This window comes from Humulus lupulus, chromosome 1 (assembly GCF_963169125.1).
Source record: "Humulus lupulus chromosome 1, drHumLupu1.1, whole genome shotgun sequence".
In the NCBI taxonomy this organism is placed as follows: Eukaryota; Viridiplantae; Streptophyta; class Magnoliopsida; order Rosales; family Cannabaceae; genus Humulus; species Humulus lupulus.
In genome coordinates, this window is record NC_084793.1 from 309,265,617 (window position 1) to 309,279,539 (window position 13,923).

General features: G+C 30.4%; 1 protein-coding gene across 1 annotated transcript; it reads left to right on the forward strand.

The window, feature by feature from the left end:
- Positions 1 to 12,026: 12,026 nt before the first annotated feature.
- On the forward strand, positions 12,027 to 13,441 carry LOC133812821 (uncharacterized). The gene has a single exon (XM_062246637.1). It carries the CDS (start codon positions 12,266 to 12,268, stop codon positions 13,160 to 13,162), a length of 897 nt encoding a protein of 298 aa, XP_062102621.1. The 5' UTR covers positions 12,027 to 12,265; the 3' UTR covers positions 13,163 to 13,441.
- Positions 13,442 to 13,923: the final 482 nt, after the last annotated feature.

Sequence of the window (13,923 nt, forward strand, 5' to 3'; positions counted from 1 at the left end):
TTAAGATAGTGTTGTGGTGGTAATTAGTTACCACTATCAAATTATTTTGTCTTCCTTGATGTGAATTACATGATAACATTACTATGACATGATTTGATTTTGGTGGAAAATCAAAGTAATTGACTGGTGCTTCAATGAATGTTTCTAAAGATCATGACTCCTAATGTAAATCTCCTTTTGAGTATACTAGTCACTAGTTGCCTTAGAGGCAATTTTTCTCTACATGAGCAGACATTTTTTGTAAGAGGATCACAAATGTACCAAAGGTAAGCACATGAAATTTTTACAAACAAATATATGGCTCAATAGACCAAATTTCTTATATTGGGAAATATTGCATTACCACCCAAAATCCTACACTCTTATAGCCACCACCACCACATTAGTACTTTGTTAATTTAATGGATTGGAGTCTTCCTCCAACCACCGTTGTGATGATCCTATTATAATACATATTATATTAGGATCCCAATATCGCAACATCCATCCATTGATTTTACAACTCTTTCGCCATAAAAACTTCCTAGATTATGTTATCACTTTCTTCAAGTCCATTCGTGGTTGTCAGATTTCCCGAAATCATGACTTATAGAGATAGAAGAAGTAGCAGGGGGAGAGAACGAGAGTGAGATGTCGTTGGTTGGTGGCTAGGTCTTCAACGTCTTCATCATCGAGGACTTGGGGTGGTGGATCTTAGGCATGGGTGTGATGGTGGTTGAGGGTTGGGGTGATCTCTGTGGCAGAAACTCATTTTCTTGTACTTCGCAAAATACGGGATTATAATTTTATATATGAATTAAAAAAAATCTCATATTTCAAAAGATCATTCTCATATTTTTTTAAAAATATCATTTTGCCATATGTATGTAAAGTATATAAAAATTCCTATACTTGTGAAGAAGAAGAAAATACCAATAGCTTCTAGCTCATATTTTTATTGTTGTAGTTTTGAATGTTTTTTCAAGATTTAATTAGGATTGTATTTCACAGAATTTCAACTAGAATGTAATCAGGATAATTATCAAATTTTTAAAACAATAAGCGTATTTGCCATAAAAACATGTTTTATGTCAATCCATCAAAAGGTCTATTTTTAAATAAAGGGGTTATAAAATGTTATTTCCAACACGCAGACAACATCAACAAGGTGTTGAAGGTGTTACTTTGCAAAATATATGTATATATTATATTAAAGGGATCTTTACAATAGTATACCTAAAACAAACTTTATTTACAAAAATCAACTATTATTCTTATTTGAATTTAAAGGAAATAACATAAAACTACTGTTTACCGAGATTTTTGGAAACTAGAAATAGATTAAGAAATAAGAGCTAGGAAGAAAGGATCAAAGAGAAACAAACATAATTTTTACGTGGTTGGGGCGTTAATAAACCTTAGTCCACGAGTCTATTGTATTAGATTTTAGAGAGCTTTTGACAATGAGTTTTTCTGCAAGTTTTAGCAGAATAATTGCTTACAAGAAAAAATGTCGGATCCCTACCACAGTGCACAACTGGTCATATTTATAAGTAGTCAAGTGCAATGGGCTTGGGCCGGACTAATTCGGACCCAATAGAGGTGTAATCACGGTTTAATCACTAATGGAGTCATACTACAAATAATGTTACATAATAAAATATAGTAATCTGGGCCCATTTGGCCAGCTTGGGCATGGCCAAGCCTTAGTACGCTAGCTCGGACTGGTTCGCGTGGGCTTCTAAGGAGATCCTGGGGACAGGATCTATTAGAGTAGTGGCAGTATTGTTTCCTAGGAACAATGTATGTTCCATGTGTGCCATTTTCTGCAGGTTAGTTAAGGAGACCAACTTCCGTGTTTCTCGGGGACATGTCAGTGTCAGGGAAGATCAAACTTGCCTTATCCGAATGTCTGGTCCGCGTTCCTTTACTAATATCTTGGTTCATTTACCGGATTCCTAGTTCGCTCACCAGGACGGGTTCATTCTTGATAAGGTCAATTCCCAGACTAGCGAGCCTGCTACCTCTATTGGTATCCCGAAGGATACGGATAGGTTGGGGCGGGAAGATGAGTTAGGCCTGCATCTTAGTCCGGGTTCCCTTGTTATGGTCGCGCCCATCGAATATTGTTGGGCTCATTGACTATTGGGCCGTCAGGACTTTCTTCTTCCATGTTCTTCAGCCTCCGGATGGGCCTGGATCTCTTTGAGGGAGCCCATGGACCCATTGCGTCATGCCACGTGTCCCGAGGGGAAAACAGGATAACAACTACCTTATTTAAAAATAATCTATACATGATTTTGAAGAAGAAAAAAATATGAAAGTTGGGTGCACATCTCACAAAAGTTGGGGATTTTCGCCAGATCAGACTTAGGGAAAGCCTGGTTGCAACCCCTTTTGTGTAGGTTCTTCAAAAGCTACATTTTGGTTGCTTAAATTACTTATTGGCTAACTTTCAAAAAAAAAAAAACTTAATTTTTAGGCTACAATATAGTATCTCATTATTCAAGATACCTTTGAGTTACCTTAATATGTGGATTAGTAACATTTTAAAGCATGACTCATTTTTATGTTATATTATGGTATCTTATTATGTAAAATATTTTTTTGTTACCTCAATCCATTTTAAAAACTAATTAGTTATTTTTTTGTTATTATCGTAAAGCTTATTATAATACATGGTAACTTGAAAATAAAAAATAATAATACACTTTTTAGTCACTAATGTTATTTACATGTAAATAGTAGTTTTTTTATTAACCAATCAGAAAAGAAAAACTTAGAAGTTACTTTCTAATTATAACAAAAAATACACATTTCGGTAACTCTTAAAATTAATTTATGTTTAACCAAATTAAAAACCAACTACAAAGTTACTTTTCAAACACAACATAAAAACAACTCATTCCAATCATCTTCTCCGATGAAGACAAGAAACCTATGTTTGCAATATACCAAAATAATCATCTCGAATAGTAGATCGCGATAGTACCACTCTTTAGCCTAACAAGTTTCTTAAATTATAAAACATCATAATATAACATAAAAATGAAATTATGCTTTAAAAGATAATTAATTATCAGTGTCTTAAGGTGACCAAAAAGTTTCTTAAAAACTAAATTACGATAATAAAACCTAAAAATGCAGTCTTTTTATAAAAATGTAACTAATATCGGTGTCTTAAGCAACTAAAATATTGCTTTTGAAAAACCCAAGAAAAATAAAAAAATTTGGGCGACGAGCAAGCAAAATAATTACCAATTTTTGTGGGATTTAGCCCAATTTTTGTGGGATGTGCTCTTATCTTTGAAGTTTTTTTTTAGGGAATATTTTTAAAAAGTAGTCACTTTTGTGAAGACCATAAGATATTTTTGTAAATAAAAAAAGATAAGGTAAATTTGTAATTAAAGTTCAATTTACAAGGTAAGGTGTAAATATTCTTTTATTAAATATTATTTAAAAAAACACTATAAAAGAGTATTTTCAACTATATTATACTCAAAAGACTTTGGAATAATCTATAATAAAATAATTAAAACGGAATCGGTACAAACTCCTCAAATAAAAAAGATGGCATACTTTTTGCTTCCAATGGTTCAAATTTTTATTTTGACTCACAATAAAAATAAATATATTTTAAGAAAAAAACTAACTTTTTTTGGGAATTTCTTAGATAGTGACACTATTTTTGCCTCTACCGAATGAACATTTTATATTTTTTGCACTTAGAGAAATCATAATCCAATTTTTTTTATATGAGAACGTACATGATAGTTATAGTAAGTATCCCGCCAATTTTCAAGAAATTTCGAACAATTTACAATGCCGAAATCAGAGTCCAAACAGTTTATTTTTCACTCATATAAAAAAAATCACACACACGTACGACTAACTATTTAAACTCTAATTTCGACACCGCAAATTATTTGAAATTTTTTAAAAATTGGCAGAATATCTATTATAACTATAATATAAGTTATCATGCATAAAAAAAAATGTTATAATTTCTACAAGTACTAAATATAAAAATACGTTCTTAAATTAAGATCAAAAGTGATGACTAAACCTAAGAAAATTCTAACTTATTTTTCCAAGTAAAAGCTCTGTACAAAAGAACGGCTTTCAGCTACAACCAATGGCCATGGTACTTTCTCCCAAAGAAGCAAGAGAATATATACACACATATATATATATATATTATTTATATATATTCATAGCTTTGACTCCAATCATCAAGGAACCAACCAATATCACAGCTAGTTTTGTTGGTTTAAGCATAAAGCTTTCTTATTCTCTTAGACTTATTAGCAATGTACCAAATTTGCTTTAATTGGCTCCCACTCCCACTCCCACTCCCACTACATATATATATATATATAAAAATAAAAAATAAAAAATTTCTTAAGCAAATTATAACAATCTCACATAACCATATTATGATAAACCAAGTATATATTCTTTTAAATCATCAAAGACTGATATTTCCCCTCATTTCTGTTACTTATTCCTTTCTCTATACCAAAAAAGATGAGTAGAATATCAAGAACAATAAACAATAAAATTATATTTTTTTTGTTCAATATTGAAATAATAGCCAATGTTATTATTTACAAATAAAAGGGCAATAAGACCCATTTATATATATTGATTTACATGCATATACACTCAAAGAAAAAACTCAACTAAAAATGTGTACAAATCGATATAATAAAAAAAAAAAAGAGAGAGAGAGAAATAGTATTACAAATCGAATAGAGAGAAAATTACAAAGAGAGATTATCTAGTGACCGGTGCCTTTCCCACTAGGACCAGAAGCGAACTTATTATAGACTCGATCACTACTACTATTACTATCATCAGCCAAAACGCGGCCGTTTTGAGCAGATGACGATATAGACTTGGATTTGGAGACTGAGTTATTAGCCACAACATTATTATGGCTCTTCTTGGTCGTCTTTGATCGTCGTAGAGCTCTGGTCTCGGCCACTCGAACCATATTTAGCTCTGTGAAGAGTAACATGGTCAAGAGAAACAAGGGTAATAAGAGTTGTTTTCTCATGTTGAGCGTAGTAGCTAGAGTTTATTAGGGTTTGGTTTTTTGGTGAATGGGTTTGTATATAACTATATATATGATGATTCTTTCTTTTGGAGTTGTGTATATATATATATATATATGTATATATATAATATTCTGTAAACCAAAAAGGATGGAGCAGAAGGAGATTGGTTTAGCATCTCCATATTATAAGCTTCTGTCCCTTTTTATAGTCTTGGTTTGATTTTGAGTGGTAGTAAAGGACGGTGAAGAGCTTTTCATTTGTGGGTCCTCTCAATATGAAGAGGAAGTAGTAGAAGTAGTGTTAGTGTTTGTCTTTGACTCCATTATTTTTCTTGAGTTTCACTTTCACATTATTATTATTATTAATATTATAGTATGGTCGGTCTCTTCAAATATAAATGTTATTCGAAAACTCTAGGGTCCAACCCATGTTTTTTGGAGCACCACTGCACTATTTTTTTTGTTTTCGGTACTGGAATGATTTTTTGTGTAAATTTTTTTTATGATCGTGTGCGTTGTAGTTATTTAGAGCATCCTGCAAATTTTTAAGAAATTCTGAATAATTTACGAAATCGAAAATATGGTTCAAACAGGTTATCTTTCACGTGCATAAGAAAAACAATCAAACGTGTAACATACTATTTGAACATTGTTTTCGGCACTGTAAACTATTCGGAATTTCCTGAAAATTTACATGAAGCTTTAAATAATTATATTATACATAGTTATAAAAAAAATTTGTCGAAAATCATTCCGGTATCAAAAAACAGGAGGGGGTGCATGCCCATTTTGAGGGGGTGCACCTTAGACGTACCCAATGTTATTATATCAAAAAAGATTTTTATCAATAATATTCATTGGAAAATAATCCAAGTATAATACAAATCTAAAAACATGTACTACTAAGTTATCAGTGGAAAATTAGATAACAAACTTGTAATATTCTTTAATAAAGAACCTAGTATTAAAATATATATGTATCTCTCAGAGAAATTAAGGCGAAATTATAGTCAATCAGTCAGACTCAACATGTAAAGAAATATCCATAAAAAAGAAATCAATATGAAACCAATAATAAAACCCCCCACATTCTTTTTGGATATAAAATGATTATTAAAAACTCTATAATGTACCAATATTAATGGTTTTGAACTTTTGGGTATTGTCGTTTCATTTAATAATACTAATAATATGCTTATCCTTGTTATTAGAGCATATATAGTCTAATAATATTGATTAGCATTTTAAAAGAAAGAAAGTAAAAAAAGAACCTTTCATGCATAAACAAGATTCTCGGATTGAAATTCATTCCAACTTGTGTAGACCCACTAAAGTAATGGTAAAATAATGAAACTTTTTGGATGGAAGGGGTTAATTTTACAAAGTGAATTATTACTTTATTAATTCTAAAATGTGACAAGGGGGTCCTAATTCAATTTTTTAGTTATTTAATATATTATTAAAATTTTAAGTCAAATATTGCAATAAATTTGAAAAAAAGAAAAGCTTATAAATCCATTTAAACAAAATTAATTTTGACTCTATATCCAAGTTCTCTTAAAATAAAATAAAAAGGGCATCTCAATACAATATTTTTTGTACTCTTATAAGATATAAATCATCCAAAAAAAAAAAAATCGATCAAATAGTATCCAAATCAAATTTGTGTTTAAAGGCAAAATATATTGAATTAATTTGTGATCACAGTTTTGATTCCTTTTCAAATGAACCTACATTTTTATGTTAGACTACGTGTGGATATTATTTGAATAGGATAGTATAATTTGATACTTTATTATTTTATAAAATGAAATCAAAACTATATGTGGGGAAGAATAGTTTGTGTACTAGTAGTCACATGGAGAGGATATGGTAATTAGGGAATTTTTTATGTCTTGTTCCATACATTTATATAAATATATATAAAAAAATATAAATAAATATATATATTTTCATTCTTTTTGTTTTTTGATTTAATAAAAAAAATTAATACAAGGAAAAATTAAAGGAGTGATGCAACATTGAGACCAAACTGGATCCACAGATGTTAAAATCATGAGAATCAGAATGGGTGGATCTAAGTCATTTTAGGAAAAGAGGCACTACTAGTTGATATTATTCACTGTTTTTTCCATGAATAATATTTCCAATGGAGCAGCCTTTTTTTAGGGAAAATAATAATAATTTTTTTAATTATTAATAATAATAATAATAAAAATATTTTTATTATTTGCAAAACCATAGTAAAGAAGAGAAAAGGAAAACTCTACAATGATGCTTGGAAAAAGGGCCAACTAAATATACTTTTTAAGAAAAAGATTGGACACTAACACCTACTTCATGGAGGCTTGTTTTTGCACTTTTATTATTTTTGACTAATGTGACTTCCACTAGTCACTTCACCTATCTTGTGGTGAGTTGTGGCCAAACAACTAGTTGAGGTTATTAATTTACAATTGATTTCTTTTATAAATAAATATATATATATATATTTAAAAATGTATATTCTTCAATTTGTTACATTATGTAATCTCTATATTCTTCAATTTGTTAGCGATTTGGGGTACCACAAATCAATTGTAAAGATTTTGAAATGACTCTTTCTCTTAATGCATTTAAAAAAATTGAATTAATTTGTTGAAAGCAAGGAAAGAGAGATAATTTTTTGGATTGTCTTAGGAACATTAGATCCTTATTATCTGTCTTTCTAAGCGTAAATCTGATTCATATATTGTATAATTGTAATATTACTGCTCATGTCTTAGCTTAACTAATAGGAATGTGAATGGAGTAGGGCAGACGGGGGTATGGGATGGCTCTCCCACCCCCGTCACGTGTCGTAGTTACGGGTTCCAACAACTCTAACAATCTCAAAGAATACTCATTTAATTAAAAAAAATTAAAATTACATTATTAGAAAAATATAAACAGGCAGGTTCGGGGCAAGGATCATGTCTCCTGCCCCACCCGATTAGGACGAGTACCCACAAGTTTAGGACATGGCAGGTTAAATTGACATCCTTATCAGCTTGGTAGAAAATTTCACCATAAATTATGAGTTATGTACTCTCAAGTTGTATTCAACTAGCATTTCAACACTTGTCAGAAAGAGAAAGAAAATTGGGAGAAACACGTGGGGGGTGGTGTGGGTTTGTGTATATATATGAGAATTTGGAACATAGACAAAAATGGGTATTGAGTGATAGACATAGATTACGTTGTTGTTGTTATGTTTGTTGAGTCCCATTTCCACTCGTACACCGCTCGCATCACTCATCCCCCTAATAACCTCATCACTGTCGGCCCAGTCGGTTGGTTGTCCCTCCAAACTCCGCCGACGGCTCCCCACCCCGCCCCACCACACCAAATGATCATATATTTTCCTTATTCTTTCTCCACTTCACTTAGGCTCTACTAAAAAAATAAAATACTTGTCCAAAATGATTTTCATAATATATATGAGTAGGGGCTACTAGGAGGTCGTTTCTTTTATATAAAGATGTACAATGTAATTATATCAGTTATCCCATTTATTTTTTAGAAATTATAAATAATTTAGGGAAGTAACCATTTGGTACCCTGTGTTTTTGCAAAGTATCATTTTAGTACCATCTGTTTTCAATAATGTTCATATGGTACCCTGTATTTTAAAATTGTACATATTTGGTACCCTAAACTCAAATTTAATTAATAAAATTTTACCAATTTAATTAAACAGCTGTCAATTATGTAAGTTCCAAATTTAAATTTAATTACTTAATTACATATAACTGATGACAGTTTGATCATATTGACAAAATTTTATCTATCAAATCTGAATCTAGGGTATCAAATATGTATAATTTTAAAATACAAGGTACTATATGAGTATTATTAAAAATAGAAAGTACCAAAATGATACTTTGTAAAAATACAGGGTACCAAATGAGTAAATTCCCAATAATTTATAATGCTGAAAACATAGTTAGTTGCACGTGTATTTATTTATTTTTATGCGCATGCAACTCATTAGTTGAACTTTGTTTTTAGGCACCGTAAATTATTTTAAATTTTATGAAAATTAGTGGGATACCTACTATAATTATAAAGTACACCGTCATATTAAAAAAATTGGGTTATAATTTTATATGTACCAAAAATAGAGACATCTTTACTAGTAAGGGCAAAAGTGGTGTTACCAACGTAAATTTTCTATATATATATATATATATATGTATAGGGAAATTTTATAGTAGGGTGCTACTTTTGTCCCTATTGAAGGGGTGTTTTTGTTTTCAGCACATAAAGAAATCATAATCCAATTTTTTTTATATTACGATGTACTTTGTAGTTATAGCAGACTACCTACCAATTTTTTTTAAAATTCTAAATAATTTACAGTGCTGAAAAACAAACTTTAAAATAATCATTTGTATGCTAATAAAAAAGAGTAATGATATGTGCACATAAAATATACACTCAAATATTACACACAATGACGTATCACTGTTTTTTAAAACAACGAGTCTCAATTTTAATAAATGTGATTGGCTAGGCTAAATTGTCACATCACTGTGTGTAATATTTTGGTGTATATTTTGGATGTATATATCATTACTCATAAAAAAACAAGCACAAATGAAACTAATTGTTTGAACCATGCTTTCAGTACCATAAATTATTTAAAAAATTTCAAAAATTAGTGTAATGTCTACTATAACTACAACGTACACCGTCACATAAAAAAAAGTAGGTTATCATTTTTCTACGTGCTAAATTCGGAGACATTCCTACGAGTAGAGACAAACACCCCACTAGGAAATTACTCCCCCTATATATATATTTATATATATACATATATATATTGGTAAATAAATTTAATAAATTTGAAATACACCGCATGTGTGAAATACATGATATTCAAATTTGTAAATATTATATTAATATATTAATTCAAATATATACCAAACCCAAATCACATTTTGCTCACACCTTAAAGTGGACCAAAAATTCTTTGGTTTGGGAAATCCATGGACGAGAACTTTGAAAGGAAAGGGTATAACACGTCAGTCTATTTTGGGAGCTAAAGTCATTGCTATAATAATAAATATTTATATTTATTGATCAAATTTGAGATGATAAGAAAATGTAAAACAAAGTGGGAAAATTATATATATTTAGCAAAAAAAAATAATTAAATTTTAAATACATTAGATAAGTGTATAGAGATTTTTATAATGAAGTATAGCTTTCATAAGACTAGTCACATGACAAACAAATTTGACAATTAATGTATGTTTAGGACAATGACCAATCCAACCCTTCTTTTTTATAGAAGTAAAAAGGTAATTTTCTTGTTTACAATAACGTGCCCAAAGCTAAAAATATGCTTAGAAAAAGTTATTTTTGACTAGCAGTTTTTGAGCAAATTATTCTAATATCTTCTTTGTTTCAATTGAACTCCACTTTCTTAGTAAACTTCATTGAAAAGATATACAATTTTCTTTTTAATATTGTTTTGTTTTTTCTAATGTCAAAATGATTTAGATAGAATTTTTTGACTCTAATAGGTGAGAATCATGATAATTCAAGAGTACACAAATAGATAAATATATATAATTAATAATTGTTAAATTGGTGACTATACTCATTTGCTTTTTTAGTAATCTCAGATGCTACTGAAAATGAATGGAATCTTATTGAATTCTTATACTGTTTATAAATTCATAATAAGATGCCAATGAGATTCTATTTTTATCTTTAAAACTATTTTTTCTTCATTTTTTATCAAAAATTTATCTCCAACCAAGCTTCAATTTTATCTTTATAATGAAAAGAAAATATTATTACCTTCATTAATGAAGACACTACTATTCATTTAAAGTTAAAATTAAATGTCTAAATTAGCCTTAATAATTTTTTTTAAAATACAAATATATCCTCATATATGATATTATAAGTTTTAATTATATATTTTTGTTATATCAATTAAATTTCATATATAAAATTTAAATTTATGTTATACTAGTAATTAAAATAAAAAAAATATACAACACAAAAATTAATAATAAAAATAAAAAAACCAATAACATTATCAAATTTAAATTACTAAATTAAATCAACAACAATTAAAAAAATCAACAATTGTTACTAAAATTTATCGATGATTAAAAAGAATAAAAGTAGAATATTTTTTTTAAAGTAAAATTTAAAGTAACATTTGAAGTGGTGATTTGAGATGAAATAATAATTTGAAGCGAAAAATGTGATAAAATAAAGTTGCGATTGGAGATGGCCTAAGCTACAACCGAGTCCAGCTCAATACATCAACAACATAAAAATTAGAATAAAATCATTTAAACTCGACATAACTAAAACACTCATCACCTTGATTGACAATATTAAAGTGTGCTATTGATTTAAGACTTAATTGTGTACTAATTGATGGAATACTATTCAAGCTTAGCATCTAAAAAGGTGGAAGCTAAAAGTTAGGGATAAGTAGATATAGAGATATTGATTGTGAAAAAGGGTAGAGGGATGAGTAGTAATGAGTATATAGAAATAGAATCTTTCTTTAGGGCATTCAAGTCAAGCCAAGCCAAGCCAAGCCAACATGGCCCAATAGTCATCATAACCCAATTCAGTGGTGTTGACAAGTCATTGCTTATGCCTTATAATCCCCAAAGAGAAAAACAAGTCACACTATGCCAATGGCACATTTTTGCCGTCTCTTACTATTGGAATTCAAACTCTCATTTACGCATGGTCTTCGGTCACCACCAAAACCAAACTTATACAACCATCACTTGAGCCGCCGGCAATTCCATTCTTTTTTTGTTTACATAAAATAAATATTAAATAGATTCAATACTTGTTTTCCAAAATCAAATGTATTATATTTTTCTATGAATCTTCTTACTTGGACTCCATAATTAATGGGTTTTTTTCTTCTTTTTTTTTCCATTTTGTAGTCTCCATACGAACCCTCCTAGATCTTTCCTTTTCTCTAAAATTTAATTTCTTCACGTTTTGAAAATCTACAAATTCCTTGTGTCCCCTACATACTATAGCATAATCTCATACCTCACAAAGTGTTATAAATAGCTCTTTACTTCTCTTTCTTTGCTTCAACCAAACTCATACACACACACACACACTTGAGAAAATAAGTTGGCTTTTTTTCTCCTTTCTGGGTCTTTCTCATTTTCTCTCATTACTTTCTTTTCTCACTTCCCAAACATTGTTATGATGAATACTTTATTGCCCAGATGCTTTACTTTCTTCTTATTTCTTCTGTTGATCAACTCCTTCGTTAATGGAACAGAAGCCCGGATCTTGAATGGGAAGAAGGACTGGAAAAGTGATATTGTTCGTAGAGGGATTGTGGGATTCTTTGATGGGCTTTCTCTTGGGTCCATTAAGCAATCTGGGCCGAGCCCAGGTGATGGTAACAGGTTCGTAGATGGCCGGACCCTTGGAGGTATCAAAGACTCTGGTCCGAGTCCTGGTGAGGGACATAAATCTAGTAATGCCAAGACACTTGGAGGCATCAAGGCCGGCCCAAGCCCTGGCGAGGGACATAAATTTGCTAATGCCAAGACACTTGGAGGTATCAAGGACGGTCCAAGCCCTGGCGAGGGACATAAGTTTACCAACACCAAAACTCTAGGAGGAATCAAAAACTCGGGACCGAGCTCTGGTGGTGCTGGACATAAATTTACCAATGCCAAGACTCTTGGAGGAATCAAAAACTCGGGACCGAGCTCTGGCGGTGGGGGACATAAATTTACTAATGCCAAGACCCTTGGAGGTATCAAGGACGGTCCAAGCCCTGGTGAGGGACATAAGTTTACCAACACCAAAACTCTAGGAGGAATCAAAAACTCGGGACCGAGCTCTGGTGGTGGGGGACATAAATTTACTAATGCCAAGACTCTTGGAGGAATCAAAAACTCAGGACCGAGCTCTGGCGGTGGGGGACATAAATTTACCAACGCCAAGACTCTTGGAGGAATCAAAAACTCGGGACCGAGCCCCGGTGATGGACACAAGTTTACGAATGTTGATATCCTTGGAGGAATCAAAGATTCGGGACCAAGCCCTGGTGATGGACACAGCTCAGTTACAGGCACTCACCCTTGATTGATGGTCATGGTCACTTTTCTTTAATTTATTGGATTAGTTAAACACCATATTTTGATGACATATTATCGTTAAATTTATTTTTTAATTGGTATAGTAGTGTGTTCGATTAATATTATATGATTCTTTTGTAATCTTTATTAGTGATGGAGGGGTCAATTACCCAATTTGTTACACAATTTATATTTTCTCAAGTCAAACTTTACGTTTGTCATGTAACGATTTGCTCTCTATAGAAAGTAATAATAAATAACAAAGAGACATAACATTATATATATATATATATGTTTGTGTGTATGCATATGTGGGTTTCCATAATTTACCTTAGTTTTAATATTATATATATATATAAATTAATTTATATGATATGATGAGGTGTATTGTTCACTTGGGTGTTTCAAAGTGATATTGATTATAATAAGCAATAAAGTTTTGTTATTATATTATTTTTAATTATTAAGTAATTGCATACGTAAATTTAGTGCATGCGTACACAATAACGTAGTTAGTGGTTTTTTTTTTTTCCTAAAGTTAATTATTATTAGTTCTTGGGTTTATGTATTTTTTGTCTTTGTGTTTTGTCTCATTATCTGTTTGGACCATATGTTTTGACAAATTACTTTTTGGACCATATGTTTTGTAAAATAGTTAAAATAGAACCTTAAACTCAATTTTGATAAAAAAAAAATTTAATATAACAACACAATTTTTAAGCAGAATGATTTTATTTTTGTTCTGAATTGTTAGTTTGGTAAATTATT

Bases quoted from the DNA above. Each gene is read 5' to 3' on its own strand.
- LOC133812821 (XM_062246637.1), top strand. From the start codon at position 12,266: ATGATGAATACTTTATTGCCCAGATGCTTTACTTTCTTCTTATTTCTT.